We start from the raw sequence: 18,316 nt of genomic DNA, 5'->3' as shown, positions 1-18,316 counted from the left end.
AAGAGGCCAGCAGTAAAAAGAAAGTTTCGAATGGCCCAAAGGAGAGTGACTGCACAGGAAAGGATAAAAATGAGAGATGTGCCTGAGAGAAAACGTTAGTGAGTGTGGAGGTAAAAGGAGAGCTGATTGAGAAGAGTGAAGAATTCAGCAAGTCTTCCTTTTATTGTAAAGAGAGAGAGTTGAAGAAAGCATACCTGAAGAGAGTTTTAATTATATTGCGTTTTAGTTCCAATTTTATGATTGAGACTAACCCTACTAATGAATTGCCAAGTTTTTTTTCCAAGTTATTGCAGGACTTTGCGGATGTATTTCCTAAGGAGGTGCCATCTGGGTTACCACCCATTAGGGGAATAGAACATCAAATCGATTTTGTTCCTGGAGCTCAGATTCCAAACCGTCCAGCTTACCGGAGTAATCCTGAGGAGACGAAGGAATTGCAAAAGCAAGTTGATGAGTTGCTAGCTAAGGGACATATTAGGGAGAGCCTCAGTCCATGCGCAGTACCTGTTTTGTTGGTTCCAAAGAAAGATGGAATAATGCGCATGTGTGTTGATTGTCATGCGATCAACAAAATCACTGTAAAGTATCGCCATCCTATTCCTAGATTAGATGATATGCTTGAGGAATTATGTGGTTCTGTTTTCTTTACAAAAATTGATTTGAAAAGCGGTTATCATCAAATTAGGATGAAGTTAGGTGATGAGTGGAAAACTGCCTTTAAGACAAAATATGGTTTATATAAATGGTTAGTGATGCCTTTTGGCTTAACTAATGCACCTAGCACATTTATGAGATTGATGAACCATGTTTTGCGTGATTACCTAGGTAAGTTTGTGGTTGTGTATTTTGATGATATATTGATTTATAGCCGAAACATGGATGACCACATTAGGCATGTTGAACTTGTTTTACAGAAGTTGCGTGAACATGAATTGTTTGCTAATATTAAGAAATGCACATTTTGTACTGATAGTGTCATATTCCTAGGATTTATTATTAGTTCACGTGGAGTTGAGGCAGATACTGAAAAGGTTAAGGCTATCCAAGAATGGCCTACACTTAAGAATGCTAATGAGGTGAGATCCTTTCATGGATTAGCAAGCTTCTATAGGAGGTTTGTTAGAGATTTCAGCACTATTGCTGCACCTCTAAATGTGATTATTAAAAAGGCTGTAGGATTTAAATAGGGTAAAGAACAGGAACTTGCATTTAACACATTAAAGGAAAAACTTACTACTGCTCCTGTTTTAATGTTACCTGATTTTTCTAAAACCTTTGAAATTGAATGTGATGCTTCTGGGATTGGTATTGGTGTTGTTCTTATGCAGGAAGGCTGACCCATAGCATATTTCAGTGAGAAGCTAGGTGGCGCACATTTGAACTGTTCCACCTATGACAAAGAGTTCTACGCACTGATTAGGGCTCTTGAAGTTTGGGAACACTACTTGCTGCCTAATGAGTTTGTGATTCATACCGACCATCAGTCTCTCAAACACTTGAAGGGACAAGGGAAGTTGAACAAGCGGCATAGTAAGTGGGTTGAATATCTCGAAATCTTTCCTTATGTGATTAAATACAAGCAAGGTAAAGAGAACGTGGTTGCTGATGCATTATCTAGACGTTATGCATTGACTTCCAAACATCCTCTCCTGCAGCAAATCAACAACAATGCTCGCCGGAGACTGGGGAGTAATCTCGTCCGCATTCAGCACGCCGTCACCTGGGACAGAGGTCAGAAGCCACAATGGCGCCTTTCCTTTTTCTAAAGATGGAAGTGCAGGGGTAGCTGGACAAGGTGGACGAGCTCTCTTTGAGGCCGGAGCAACAGGAGGGATCTCCACAGGCAGAGCTCACTTACCAGCGGTCTTAGCGTGAGCAGCAGCAAGAATAGACTTGGGCTTGGCTCCATCCTTAGAGGCACCCCTGCCCACAGAGACGACTTCAACCCCAGCCTCCAGGACGCCTTCACCTGCCAAGACAAATTCACCTGCGCCCTCAGAAGCCCCTCCCTCGGCGGAAATAACCTCGGTACTGCTCTGAGGGACAACACCAGTAGCAGGGACGTCCTCGAAGGTCTCACTAGCAGCACCCTCAGAAGTGGAGACGACCTCGATCCACAGAGGCTGCACATCCTTGGCCAACTCCTTAATTATGGGCTCCTTGGAAGCTGGAGCTGAGTCCAGCCTGGACTTAGAGACCACAGGAGGTCGGGGAGAAGAGCTAGACCGACCACGACTAGAAGACTTGGAAACCCCAGAGCGGGAACCCTTGGAGCTCGACCTAGGGGCACGGGAAGAAGCCGGGACAGGATGCATGGATCGGCCCACCGACATGGGGGAGATGAGCTCAGCAACTTCCCGAGTCGTGTCAGCCATCGATCGCCCAGCTCGGAAGGTGTCCAAAGCAGCTCTCATGCTCTCCCGAGACAGGACGAAGTTCTTGGGAGGCTTGACCTTATCCTTCCATGGGGAATCTGGAAGCTGCAAACGAACAGAAACCAAAAACAGATAAGAGAGACACTCAATTAAGATTAAAAGGAAGGATAAGGTCACAACTGAGCAAAATACCCGCGTCGCTACAGTCTTGAAGACTAGACACAATCATACACTTCTCGACATCATACTTCTTTTCCACAGAAGTCAGTCTGAGAAAGCCAATATGCTCAGAAAGGATTAGCTGAGGGAGATTGTTGCAGCCCGGAGGCACTTCTCTCCAAGGGAGGTCCATTTGCCAGGACAACCCAGGGCCTCCTTTTAGCTCCACCACACCGAACCCCTCAGCCTAGCCTTTGATGGAGTCCTTATGACCCGAGAATATTGACAACCCTCCTCGGGGGGCAAAGTAGTAAAAACCTAGCTAGCCCTGACCAGGCGGAAAAAGGTAGAAAATAGGCGAGCTGTAGGGGTGAAACCCCAACTCAAGCTGATAGACTCAAAGGAACACATAAAAGGAATGGAGTTGGAGACCAACATCTGGGGAGTTATTCCAAAGTACCGGAAAACCTCGATGAAGAAAGGGGAAAAGGGAAAAGTTAAGCCGTACTCGCGCTGTTTGACAAAGAAAACCAAACTACGGTCTTTTTGAGGGTCAATCAAACCAAAGGGAGGAGGATCGGGAAGAACGATCCTCTCGTTCCGAAGAGAACAGGTGTCACTGTAGCAGAAAAGCCGTTAAGCGTCACTAGCAAGCCAGGGGAGAAGGGATAAAAGGGAGGAGGGATCCTCCTGAGCGAAGGAGCTGACTCAACTATTGTAAACCCTATTTTCTCTGGATCTCATATTATCAAGAGCCAACCTGTGCTCTTCGTTTAAGTCGAATATGCCATGTTTAATGTGTTATATATGATATAAGTTTGCTAGAATGGCATGGTAATTAAACCGTATAGTTCATTTTACATATGATGTCAAAAACGATAGATTTATATGTGATATGAATCCTTGATATCTATAGGCTTTATGTGAAAATCGTTTTCACAAAGTATACACATACATATGCGTTAATGTTGTTTGTTAACATGATTAATAAACGATAGTATCGTTTTCTGTATAGTCAAGATTGTTTGATATGATCAAACAAATACTGATAAGATCAGTAAAATCAATCTGACTGATTTTAAGATATCGTTCCCGCAACAAAATAAATTTTAAGATAATAAGTTTATAACATGTTTGTATGAAATATGTTGTGATTATGTGTGTCTTGGCATGGTGCATAACATGGCCTTATTAACCTATAAGATTGGTTTTTGTGGGATGTAATTTTTAAATATGGCCTGCATGTCGTTTATTTTAATGTTATAGTATAGATTTTCTTTTATATTTTGTAAATGGAGATCCACAAGATGGAGGAGTCAAGACTCGTGCTTCCATGGTGATGGTGGAGTTGCTTCCAATGACGAGTAGATTCCATGGTGTGGACAAGCAAGCTCAAGATATAAAGACATGTTCCATTGCAACTGATGTAATAGGATTACACCTAGGTTGCCCCTTATGATCTTCATATTGGCTTGTGAATATCATTTTAGATTTTGGCCATGCTATGTCACGTTTACATATTCTGTCATATATTAGTATGTGATACTATGCATGATAATTTATATATATGTATGCATGTAGGATGCTATGACATATAAATGCAAGACAACATAGTTAAAATTGAAAGTTGAACCCACACTATAAAATTTTAAGTTTTAATGCCATCCATGTATTAAATACCTATCAAGACTAAGATCACCAAAATGTAGGTTTTGCCAAAGCAAAGTGCTTAGGTTATCTTAGTAAGATAGGATGAGTAATAGTTACTCATTTATTTAATTTTGGTTGGGCTTAACTTGGCTGTCAAAACGGTTTTGGGCCTAAGGCATTAGATGGGGTATAACATGCATTTGACATATGATGTCAACGCCTCATAATCTAATAGTTACATTAGATGTAATTGGTAAGGAGTTACCTACCTAAATAACTTAATTCTAAGCGTCATGTCAAAGCTGACTTGGAATTAGGTGAAATATGGATCTTAACCCATTAAAATAGTATTATTGTAATAATTCTTTTTGAGGGTTGTATTTTAGTGGGAGATTATTATCACCTCAATATTAATTTACCAAATTGATTATATTTGCATATTTTGTAGATCATTATGGCTGCTAATAATAATTCCACTTTATCACTGCGATCCATCCTTGAGAAGGATAAACTGAAAGAAAATGAGACTAATTTTGTTTACTGGTTTAGAAACTTGATAATTGTTCTCAAGCAAGGGAAAAACTCCTATGTGCTTGATGAAGCTGTCCCTAAACCACATCCTGCTGATGCTACTAATGTTGTTAATACCAAGCATAAGAAACATATGGATGATTCTAATGACATTGGATGTCTTATGTTGGCAACTATGTGTCCTGAACTTCAGAAGGATCTAGAGCACTTTGAGGCTTATAAGATGAGTGTTCATCTCAAACAGGCTTTCCAACAGTAAGCAAGGCGGGATAGGTATGAAACTACCATTGCATTGCATGATTGCAAAATGGCTGAAGGTGAATCAGTTAGTGCTCATGTTTTGAAGATAAAAGGCTACATTGATCACCTTGCTAGGCTTGGCTATCCTCTGAGTTTAGATGATGCGGAACCCCAGCCTATTAGAGACTGAAACGACACATACCCTAGTAAAAAGAACTTAATTCAGAAAATAATTCCCCAATCTAAAGCACCCTTAATTAACATGCAATTAAGAACACTTATAATGGATTGATTTCAAGAGCTGCAAGAATAAGAAACATACAAGTTAGTATCAAACCTTATTCGTGATGCAATGTCAAGAACCAAGATCTCTCTTAAGCTCTCAAAGAAGAATCGCATAAAGCAATTGTATTGAATAATTGATAATCTGTGTCTACAATAGAAAAATGGATGCTTTATATAGCCTAAATTAAGACCCATGATCTTTGTCACTTCCCACTACTATACATGGACCCATGATCTTTGCCACTAACCACAACTATGCATGGACCCATGATCTATGCCACTATCCACTACTAGGTAACCACCCACTACTGTTTAACTACCCACTACCAAATAACTACCCACTACTGGTTAACTACCAACTACTAAATGACTACCCACTATAAATACAGAATTTGAATTGTCAATAAGGACACATTTGGCCTAATTGACTTGGAATGGCCATATTGTTCTTCAACTTCAAAATGAACTTGCAAAGCTTCAACATATTCCTTCATGAATCCTTGAAGTGCTTCCTTCAACCTCTTGGATCTCAGCCTTGTAATTGGTCCTTGAGGCAATGCTAGCTCATCATTTTTGGTGTTGTTGGTCGTGCTTACATCATCCCCTCCCTCTTGAAAAGGATTCGTCCTCGAATCTGTACCAAAAACAAAAGGAGACAAATCAGAAACATTAAAGGTAGCACTTACACCAAACTCACCTGGCAGATCAATTATGTATGCATTGTCATTGATCCGTTTCAGCACTTGATATGGTCCATCCCCTCGTGCATCGAGTTTTGATTTCCTTTGAGTTGGAAACCTTTCCTTTCGCATATGGATCCAAACCCAATCACCTGGTTTGATTCAAAGCTGCTTCTTACAAGTGTTTCTAATCCTTATATAGTAAGGAGAAAACAAATAAAACCCTAAGACACTCTTCTTAGGCCTGACTTAAACACATAAGGCCCAAGCCCAATCACGCACTAAAATAACACACAAGTATTAAAACATAAGCCCAACACTCTAAAACTTAAAAGATAAAATAAGGCCAGAATACAAACCCAAACAAAGCTAAAATAAAACAAGTGTTTAAATAATAAAAATATAGCAAGCCCATCATAACAAAGCTGAATCTTCACAAAAGCCTTACTTGATCTTCACTTTAGGCTTTCCTTTATGTAGTTTTAGCCCATAGGTTTGATTAGGCTCCCTCAGCCTATGATTGCAAGTGTTGCACCAAATCTGTCCCATATGAATTAAAGCACGCCCCAAATATATATGGATTATATGAATATGATTTTGAACTACTCTTGGATCCATTGGAATGATATAAGTTTGCTCCACACCATTGTTAGAAATTTGTCCTATTGGATCCGTATCATTCCCTCTTTCTTTAGAAAAGATTCGTCCTCGAATCTTGCTGATATTTATGTCAAGAAGGAAAGCTTTAGGCACCCATGTATCTTCAAAGACCTCCTTTTGAATAGGTGGAAATAGTATAAAACTTTCATCATGGATGTTTTCATCAACAACCTGCACATCAAGAACAAATGAACTAGACATAAAAATATTAGTCATAGAAAGATCATGTGGATGTGACCCATTCTCCTCTACAACTTCCAAAACAGTCTTATTCATCTCCTCCACCTCATCAATCATGTGCTCCCCATGTCCACCATCATTCACAACCTCTTCTATAAGCTCATTAATGGAATCTTCAAGAACAACTACATTAGATGCATGCATTACAACTTCCTCTTCAATTTGAATCTCTATGGAAGTTGACATTGGAACTTTAGCTTCTTCTTTCTCCTTTTCTTTCTCCATCTTCCCTCCTTGAACTAGTCTTGATTCTTTTCCAGCTTCGTTACCCTCAAACTCACTCTTTTCTCTCATTTTTTCCACAGAACTCAAGCTCTCACTCACCTTTGTAGCCAAGGCCGAAGCCTCCCTCTCCCTCTCCAGCATTTTTATGTGATCGGCATATACCTCTTGAGGTGATAAAGGAGCGAGTATAAGCTGCTGTCCTTCATGAGTGAAGGAGTACTTGTTATTGAGCCCATCATGTTGCACCTTTCTATCATATTGCCACGGCCTACCCAACAATATATGGCTTGCCTGCATAGGTACCACATTGCACAAGATCTCATCCTTATACCTACCAATAGAAAATGGTATAACCACCTGGCGTGTAACTCTGACTTCACCACAGTCGTTCAACCATTGCAATCTGTATGGCTTAGGGTGTTTAATAGAAGCCAAGCCCAATTTCTCCACCATATACACACTAGCCACATTTGCACAACTACCTCCATCAATAATGACAGTACACACTTTTCCATTAACCAAACACCTAGTGTGAAATATGTTTTCCCGCTGTTTCAGGCTTTCTTCCTTAACCTGCATATTCAGAGCACGCCTAGCAACAAGCATCTCACAATGTGCAGCAAGCAACACATTATTAACAAACACATCCGAATCATCACAGTCATTATTGCAATTATGAGTTCTTTGAGGTATTCTTGTAGAAGTGGACGCTGGTGAGACATTCTGATCTTTACTCATCCTACCTTTAATCAACAAAGAACAAAGAGAACTAGCAAATATTGTGTTAGAAAAGAAAGAACTCAAGTGTTTGCACACTTACCACTCTTTTGCTGATTCTTCAATTGCACTTCAGAAACTAAGGTCAACCAACTAACCACAAGGTGCGTTTAATGAAACAAAAAAAAAAGAAAACCTAAAGAAAGAACGAAGAGCGCAAAAACTAGAAAGAAGACACTGACAATTTGGAAAGTAACACACGAACTAGGTTTTGTGCTACTTGAAAATATCACCTAGAGTATAGACCCAAGCAAACAATACTCCAGCAATGTCAAGGAAGCAAAAGCAAGTTTAAATCAAAAAAGAAACTTTGAATTCAAATAAAAACGAACCTGGACAAAAGTTTGAAATTAATTCACTTCAAAGCAAATTAAATATGGATCTAATTAAATCTACCCAAAAAGGAAAGTATCAAAACACTGCAAATAGAATCAGAAAAAAAAAATGTAAATTTCTGTCAGATCAGAGACATGGACGAAAATTCTGGTGTTAAAAGAAGGGATTGACATCAAATCAATGTAGATGCAATTGCCTTAAATGTGCACTTTAGGCAATAGGCAGAATTTCTTTTATCTCATAATCTGGATTCAACCCAATTCAAAATTCAAAATTCAAAATTAATTCCTATAATTTACTGCAATCAATTGAAATAGGTAAGGCAATATGGACGAAAAAGGAAGTATATCACAATTTCGGCCAGATCAAGGTAAATAAGGCAAAGGCGATTTTTTTTTTTTTTTTTTGAATTTCAATTTTTTTTTTTTAGATTAATAATCAAGAAGGTGCAGCCATGGATACACAAGCTTTCACCGGAAAGAACAAGGAAGAAAAGGAAAACTCAAAAACCCTAGATCCTAAGATAAATCAGAATTTACCTCACTTTGGCTCTGATACCAACTGACGCGGAACCCTATGGCACAAGCCTCAAACCCACACGCACAAGTAGATATAGAATCCAAAGATCTGATAAACCCACCTCCTATGGCACCCCACACTTAGAGAAGCTGAAACACCAATGATCGAAGGATTTAGATGAGAATCCGACAAACGCCACAACGAATAGTTGATAGGTTAGCCAAGATTCCTGGTGCAATTGATGAAAGCAAATCCTCACTCTCACTCAAAGCAATACACGCCAAAGGCATGAAAATAATTCTGATAATTTTGATTCAAAGCTGCTTCTTACAAGTGTTTCTAATCCTTATATAGTAAGGAGAAAACAAATAAAACCCTAAGACACTCTTCTTAGGCCTGACTTAAACACATAAGGCCCAAGCCCAATCACGCACTAAAATAACACACAAGTATTAAAACATAAGCCCAACACTCTAAAACTTAAAAGATAAAATAAGGCCAGAATACAAACCCAAACAAAGCTAAAATAAAACAAGTGTTTAAATAATAAAAATATAGCAAGCCCATCATAACAAAGCTGAATCTTCACAAAAGCCTTACTTGATCTTCACTTTAGGCTTTCCTTTATGTAGTTTTAGCCCATAGGTTTGATTAGGCTCCCTCAGCCTATGATTGCAAGTGTTGCACCAAATCTGTCCCATATGAATTAAAGCACGCCCCAAATATATATGGATTATATGAATATGATTTTGAACTACTCTTGGATCCATTGGAATGATATAAGTTTGCTCCACACCATTGTTAGAAATTTGTCCTATTGGATCCGTATCAGGATTCGTCCTCGAATCTGTACCAAAATCAAAAGGAGACAAATCAGAAACATTAAAGGTAGCACTTACACCAAACTCACCTGGCAGATCAATTATGTATGCATTGTCATTGATCCGTTTCAGCACTTGATATGGTCCATCCCCTCGTGCATCGAGTTTTGATTTCCTTTGAGTTGGAAACCTTTCCTTTCGCATATGGATCCAAACCCAATCACCTGGTTTGAATACAACTTTCTTGCGACCCTTATTGGCCTGTTTCTCATATATGCTGTTACACTTCTCAATATGCTCACGCGCTTTCACGTGTATTGATTTAACCATTTCAGCCTTCGCTTTTCCATCTAAATTAGACAACTCGTTCAAAGGTAAAGGCATTAAATCTAGTACAGTTAATGGATTAAAACCATACACAACCTCAAAAGGTGAATAACCAGTAGAAGAATGGACTGCTCGATTATAAGCAAATTCAACATATGGCAAACATTCTTCCCAAGTTTTCAAGTTCCTACCCACAATAGCACGAAGCATAGTTCCTAAAGTCCTATTAACAACTTCAGTTTGCCCATCTGTTTGTAGATGACAAGTAGTAGAAAATAAAAGTTTAGTACCCAATTTCCCCCACAAAACACGCCAGAAATGACTAAGGAACTTAGAATCTCTATCAGAAACAATAGTCCTAGGTATACCATGCAAACGGACTACTTCCCTAAAAAACAAATCAGCTATGTTCGTTGCATCATCAGTTTTATGACATGGAATAAAATGTGCCATCTTGCTAAAGCGATCTACAACAACAAACACTGAATCTCTACCTCTTTTTGTCCTAGGTAAACCTATCACAAAATCCATAGATATATCAGTCCAAGGTTCAGTAGGTACAGGCAAAGGAGTATACAACCCATGTGGCAAGGACTTAGATTTAGCCTGTTTACATGCAAAGCATTGAGCACAAATTTTCTCTACATATTTTCGCATGTTAGGCCAATAACAGTGTTCATTCAACATGTCTAAAGTCTTTTGCACACCAAAATGTCCCATTAGTCCTCCTGAATGTGATTCTCTAACAAGCAACTCACGCACTGAACAATTAGGTATGCATATTTGTTTCCCCCTAAAAAGAAACCCATCATGCAAATAAAACGTTTTAAATGCCCCATGTTCACATGCCTTAAATACATCAGAAAAATCAGTATCATTCTCATACATATCTTTCAAATGCTCAAATCCTAACAACTTAGAACTAAGCATGGAAGTCAATGCATAACGTCTAGATAATGCATCGGCAATCACATTCTCTTTACCTTGCTTGTATTTAATCACATAAGGAAAGATTTCGAGATATTCAACCCACTTACCATGCCGCTTGTTCAACTTCCCTTGTCCCTTCAAGTGTTTGAGAGACTGATGGTCGGTATGAATCACAAACTCATTAGGCAGCAAGTAGTGTTCCCAAACTTCAAGAGCCCTAATCAGTGCATAGAACTCTTTGTCATAGGTGGAATAGTTCAATTGTGCGCCACCTAACTTCTCACTAAAATATGCTATGGGTCGGCCTTCCTGCATAAGAACAGCACCAATACCAATCCCAGAAGCATCACATTCAATTTCAAAGGTTTTAGAAAAATCAGGTAACCTTAAAACAGGAGCGGTAGTAAGTTTTTCTTTCAATGTGTTAAATGCAAGTTCCTGTTCTTTACCCCACTTAAACCCAACAGCCTTTTTAATAATCTCATTTAGAGGTGCAGCAATAGTGCTGAAATCTCTAACAAACCTCCTATAGAAGCTTGCCAATCCATGAAAGGATCTCACCTCATTAGCATTCTTAGGTGTAGGCCATTCTTGGATAGCCTTAACCTTTTCAGTATCTACCTCAACTCCACGTGAACTAATAATAAATCCTAGGAATATGACACTATCAGTACAAAATGTGCATTTCTTAAGATTAGCATACAGTTCATGTTCACGCAACTTCTGTAAAACAAGTTCAACATGCCTAATGTGGTCATCCATGTTTCGGCTATAAATCAATATATCATCAAAATACACAACCACAAACTTACCTAGGTAATCACGCAAAACATGGTTCATCAATCTCATAAATGTGCTAGGTGCATTAGTTAAGCCAAAAGGCATGACTAACCATTCATATAAACCATATTTTGTCTTAAAGGCAGTTTTCCACTCATCACCTAACTTCATCCTAATTTGATGATAACCGCTTTTCAAATCAATTTTTGTAAAGAAAACAGCACCACATAATTCTTCAAGCATATCATCTAATCTAGGAATAGGATGGCGATACTTTACAGTGATTTTATTGATCGCACGACAATCAACACACATGCGCATTGTTCCATCTTTCTTTGGAACCAACAAAACAGGTACTGCGCATTGACTAAGGCTCTCCCTGATATGTCCCTTAGCTAGCAACTCATCAACTTGCTTTTGCAATTCCTTCGTCTCCTCAGGATTGCTACGGTAAGCTGGACGGTTTGGAATCTGAGCTCCAGGAACAAAATCGATTTGATGTTCTATTCCCCTAATGGGTGGCAACCCAGATGGCACCTCCTCAGGAAATACATCCGCAAACTCCTGCAATAACTTAGAAAAAGAACTAGGCAATTCAACAGTAGGGTTAGTCTCAATCATAAAATTGGAACTAAAACGCAATATAATTAAAGCTCTCTTCCCTAAGTATGCTTTCTTCAGCTCTCTCTCTTTACAATAAAAGGAAGACTTGCTGAATTCTTCACTCTTTCTCACTCAGCTCTCCTTTTACCTCCACACTCACTAACGTTTTCTCTCCTGCACATCTCTCATTTTTATCCTTTCCCGTGCAGTCACTCTCCTTTGGGCCATTCGAAACTTTCATTTTACTACTGGCCCCTTTTCCCTCATTCTTTTTACTTGTCTCACCTCCCTTACCCAATTTAGCAGATTGTTGTAATTTCACTTGATCTGCATATATATCTTTAGGAGATAATAGTACAAGTATATGTTTTACACCGAGGAACGTAAAAGAAAACCTATTACTATACCCATCATGAATGACACGCCTATCAAATTGCCATGGTCTACCTAACAAAATGTGTCCAGCCTGCATGGGTACAATATCACAATTAACCTCATCTACATATTTGCCAATAGAAAATGACACTTTACATTGCTTGGTTACCTTTGCCTCGCCGCTATCATTCAACCACTGAAGTCTGTAAGTGATGCGGAACCCCAGCCTATTAGAGACTGAAACGACACATACCCTAGTAAAAAGAACTTAATTCAGAATTTGAATTGTCAATAAGGACACATTTGGCCTAATTGACTTGGAATGGCCAGATTGTTCTTCAACTTCAAAATGAACTTGCAAAGCTTCAACATATTCCTTCATGAATCCTTGAAGTGCTTCCTTCAACCTCTTGGATCTCAGCCTTGTAATTGGTCCTTGAGGCAATGCTAGCTCATCATTTTTGGTGTTGTTGGTCGTGCTTACATCATCCCCTCCCTCTTGAAAAGGATTCGTCCTCGAATCTGTACCAAAATCAAAAGGAGACAAATCAGAAACATTAAAGGTAGCACTTACACCAAACTCACCTGGCAGATCAATTATGTATGCATTGTCATTGATCCGTTTCAGCACTTGATATGGTCCATCCCCTCGTGCATCGAGTTTTGATTTCCTTTGAGTTGGAAACCTTTCCTTTCGCATATGGATCCAAACCCAATCACCTGGTTTGAATACAACTTTCTTGCGACCCTTATTGGCCTGTTTCTCATATATGCTGTTACGCTTCTCAATATGCTCACGCGCTTTCACGTGTATTGATTTAACCATTTCAGCCTTCGCTTTTCCATCTAAATTAGACAACTCGTTCAAAGGTAAAGGCATTAAATCTAGTACAGTTAATGGATTAAAACCATACACAACCTCAAAAGGTGAATAACCAGTAGAAGAATGGACTGCTCGATTATAAGCAAATTCAACATATGGCAAACATTCTTCCCAAGTTTTCAAGTTCCTACCCACAATAGCACGAAGCATAGTTCCTAAAGTCCTATTAACAACTTCAGTTTGGCCATCTGTTTGTGGATGACAAGTAGTAGAAAATAAAAGTTTAGTACCCAATTTCCCCCACAAAACACGCCAGAAATGACTAAGGAACTTAGAATCTCTATCAGAAACAATAGTCCTAGGTATACCATGCAAACGGACTACTTCCCTGAAAAACAAATCAGCTATGTTCGTTGCATCATCAGTTTTATGACATGGAATAAAATGTGCCATCTTGCTAAAGCGATCTACAACAACAAACACTGAATCTCTACCTCTTTTTGTCCTAGGTAAACCTATCACAAAATCCATAGATATATCAGTCCAAGGTTCAGTAGGTACAGGCAAAGGAGTATATAACCCATGTGGCAAGGACTTAGATTTAGCCTGTTTACATGCAAAGCATTGAGCACAAATTTTCTCTACATATTTTCGCATGTTAGGCCAATAAAAGTGTTCATTCAACATGTCTAAAGTCTTTTGCACACCAAAATGTCCCATTAATCCTCCTGAATGTGATTCTCTAACAAGCAACTCACGCACTGAACAATTAGGTATGCATATTTGTTTCCCCCTAAAAAGAAACCCATCATGCAAATAAAACGTTTTAAATGCCCCATGTTCACATGCCTTAAATACATCAGAAAAATCAGTATCATTCTCATACATATCTTTCAAATGCTCAAATCCTAACAACTTAGAACTAAGCATGGAAGTCAATGCATAACGTCTAGATAATGCATCGGCAATCACATTCTCTTTACCTTGCTTGTATTTAATCACATAAGGAAAGATTTCGAGATATTCAACCCACTTACCATGCCGCTTGTTCAACTTCCCTTGTCCCTTCAAGTGTTTGAGAGACTGATGGTCGGTATGAATCACAAACTCATTTGGCAGCAAGTAGTGTTCCCAAACTTCAAGAGCCCTAATCAGTGCATAGAACTCTTTGTCATAGGTGGAATAGTTCAATTGTGCGCCACCTAACTTCTCACTAAAATATGCTATGGGTCGGCCTTCCTGCATAAGAACAGCACCAATACCAATCCCAGAAGCATCACATTCAATTTCAAAGGTTTTAGAAAAATCAGGTAACCTTAAAACAGGAGCGGTAGTAAGTTTTTCTTTCAATGTGTTAAATGCAAGTTCCTGTTCTTTACCCCACTTAAACCCAACAGCCTTTTTAATAATCTCATTTAGAGGTGCAGCAATAGTGCTGAAATCTCTAACAAACCTCCTATAGAAGCTTGCCAATCCATGAAAGGATCTCACCTCATTAGCATTCTTAGGTGTAGGCCATTCTTGGATAGCCTTAACCTTTTCAGTATCTACCTCAACTCCACGTGAACTAATAATAAATCCTAGGAATATGACACTATCAGTACAAAATGTGCATTTCTTAAGATTAGCATACAGTTCATGTTCACGCAACTTCTGTAAAACAAGTTCAACATGCCTAATGTGGTCATCCATGTTTCGGCTATAAATCAATATATCATCAAAATACACAACCACAAACTTACCTAGGTAATCACGCAAAACATGGTTCATCAATCTCATAAATGTGCTAGGTGCATTAGTTAAGCCAAAAGGCATGACTAACCATTCATATAAACCATATTTTGTCTTAAAGGCAGTTTTCCACTCATCACCTAACTTCATCCTAATTTGATGATAATCGCTTTTCAAATCAATTTTTGTAAAGAAAACAGCACCACATAATTCTTCAAGCATATCATCTAATCTAGGAATAGGATGGCGATACTTTACAGTGATTTTGTTGATCGCACGACAATCAACACACATGCGCATTGTTCCATCTTTCTTTGGAACCAACAAAACAGGTACTGCGCATTGACTAAGGCTCTCCCTGATATGTCCCTTAGCTAGCAACTCATCAACTTGCTTTTGCAATTCCTTCGTCTCCTCAGAATTGCTACGGTAAGCTGGACGGTTTGGAATCTGAGCTCCAGGAACAAAATCGATTTGATGTTCTATTCCCCTAATGGGTGGCAACCCAGATGGCACCTCCTCAGGAAATACATCCGCAAACTCCTGCAATAACTTAGAAAAAGAACTAGGCAATTCAACAGTAGGGTTAGTCTCAATCATAAAGCTAAAACGCAATATAATCAAAGCTCTCATCCCTAAGTATGCTTTCTTCAGCTCTCTCTCTTTACAATAAAAGGAAGACTTGCTGAATTCTTCACTCTTCTCACTCAGCTCTCCTTTTACCTCCACACTCACTAACGTTTTCTCTCCTGCACATCTCTCATTTTTATCCTTTCCCGTGCAGTCACTCTCCTTTGGGCCATTCGAAACTTTCATTTTACTACTGGCCCCTTTTCCCTCATTCTTTTTACTTGTCTCACCTCCCTTACCCAATTTAGCAGATTGTTGTAATTTCACTTGATCTGCATATACATCTTTAGGAGATAATGGTACAAGTATATGTTTTACACCGAGGAACGTAAAAGAAAACCTATTACTATACCCATCATGAATGACACGCCTATCAAATTGCCATGGTCTACCTAACAAAATGTGTCCAGCCTGCATGGGTACAATATCACAAGTAACCTCATCTACATATTTGCCAATAGAAAATGACACTTTACATTGCTTGGTTACCTTTGCCTCGCCGCTATCATTCAACCACTGAAGTCTGTAAGGATTAGGGTGTTTAATAGTTTCTAGTCCTAATTTATCAAGTAAAATAGTACTAGCACAATTAACTTGACTACCCGAATCTATTATCATGCTACAGACTTTACCACCAACCAAACAACGAGTGTGAAAGATGTTTTCACGCTGTTCAAGTCCCTCTTCTTTAATAGAAACATTTAAAGTACGCAATATCACTAAGGACTCTCCTTGAACAGGATACTCTTCTATCTCTACATCAGAACAATCTTCTAGAGGTGGTACTTCATCAGAATCAGAATCACTTTCGGAGACTATCTCATCTCCCCTCACTACCATAGCACGTTTATTAGCACACTCATTGGCATAATGCCCACGCCCTTTACATTTAAAGCACTGAATATCTCTAGTTCTATTTGATTTAGGGGTTGATTCATTTTTACCATGAGAGTTGGATGTTTCTTTGGAAGGTAACATGCCTTTTTGAGTTGAAGACTTTTCAAACCTTTTAGGATCAGGCTTGGTGTTCCATTTGGAACCCCATTTGCTGTTGGAGTTTTGAGCAGCCCTGTTGCTCCCCCATCTATTTCGGCCTCTTTGTCTTTCCACCTTAATTGCAATGTTCACCAAGTCTTCCAAATCAACATATGGTTGCAAATCAACCACATCAGCAATCTCCTTGTTTAGACCACCAAAGAAACGAGCCATAGTCTGGTCTTCCTCCTCCACTATGTTTGCTTTGATCAGGAGCAACTCCATCTCCTTATGATACTCATCAACAGACTTTGATCCCTGAGTTAATCTTTGCAATTGATGATGGAGATCTCTATGGTAATAAGTAGGCACATATTTCTTCCTCATGATTCGCTTCATCTCATCCCAACTAGCAATGGGTAACTCTCCATTCCTTCTCTAAGATTTCACAAGCTCATCCCACCATATTAGTGCATAATCTGAAAACTCAAGGGCAGCAAGTTTTACCTTTTTATCATCGGAATAGTTTTGACAGTTAAAAACCATCTCCACTTTACGCTCCCACTCTAAATAGGCATCAACATCAGCCTTACCATTGAAGCTTGGAATCTTCATCTTTATGGAGTTCATACTGTTATCTACATATGGTACACGATCATTGAACCTTCTGGCTCGGACAGGGGCTGATTGTGCCTCATTTTCCTCATCATAGGATGGATCGTGTGTATCATCATCCCTCTGAATGGACTTGCCCTTTGAAGATCTAAGGTTGTCCTCAAGGTTATCCATTCTCGAATTTAGCTTCTGAAAGCTATCCATGAAAGCTTTATATATATCTTTAAGATCAAATGTAGGGTCAGAAGTATCACCAGTATTATGCCCGGACATTATAGAAAAAAAAATTCACAATTCTCTCAACTCACGTGTTTAATTTTCAAGCACTCACTTGGTATCTCAAAAGTGCACTTCAGAATAAGGACTCAACAAGCCAAGCTTGTATGATTCAAATAATAAGAAAAGCAAGGAAAGACCTAAGAAGAAAAGATAGGAAACAACACTAGATGCAAACTGACCAAAATGAACAAATAGATTGATTTAGCACACAAAAGTTAAATTTCGTGTACTAAGTGTAATTAGATGTTCAACAATGTGCAAGTTGTCAAACTAAATGTAAGGAACCAACAGACAGGAAGACACCAAATTGACAAACTAAGAATCAAAAATTGACAAGACGGATGTGCTTAACACGAAGTTTTCCCTAAGCATGCAATCCTAGGTTAACTGATATTAATATTGACTCAACAAAATTAATTCAAAGCAAGCAAACAAAATAGACACTTAAAACAGCAAGTATTAAGTACAACTGTTTTGTGAAAATACTACCCAAATTTGTCCTAAACCTACCCCAAACATGTATTTCGAATTCCAAGCCAAGAAATATGTTCAAGGTATATGAAATATGATTTATATCAGTAGATATCAATCAGGATGAAGTTTGAACAAATGAACCAAAGTGGCAGAAATTCTTTTTTTTTTTTCCTTTTTTTTTCTTCTTGTTTTGATTTTTTTTTTTTATGGACAGAAGTAAAACACTGGAAATACTATTCTAAGAGTATTAGAATGACAGCATATGAATTAGGGCAG

At 38.7% G+C, this 18,316-nt stretch overlaps 1 protein-coding gene and 1 pseudogene across 1 annotated transcript; both read right to left on the bottom strand.

The window, feature by feature from the left end:
- Positions 1-1,610: 1,610 nt before the first annotated feature.
- LOC122721962 lies at positions 1,611-12,712 on the bottom strand (the record flags this gene model as incomplete). The annotated part of the gene is made up of 4 exons (XM_043951381.1): positions 1,611-1,720; positions 1,859-2,480; positions 11,509-12,269; positions 12,388-12,712. Coding segments are annotated over 4 exons (1,818 nt in total), but the record flags the coding sequence as incomplete, so codon positions are not given.
- A 201-nt stretch (positions 12,713-12,913) lies between these two features.
- Positions 12,914-17,191, bottom strand: LOC122721906 (annotated as a pseudogene).
- Positions 17,192-18,316: the final 1,125 nt, after the last annotated feature.

This window comes from Manihot esculenta, chromosome 15 (assembly GCF_001659605.2).
Source record: "Manihot esculenta cultivar AM560-2 chromosome 15, M.esculenta_v8, whole genome shotgun sequence".
In the NCBI taxonomy this organism is placed as follows: Eukaryota; Viridiplantae; Streptophyta; class Magnoliopsida; order Malpighiales; family Euphorbiaceae; genus Manihot; species Manihot esculenta.
The sequence above is the reverse complement of the archived record's forward strand: the minus strand, read 5'-3'. Positions and strand labels throughout refer to the sequence as shown.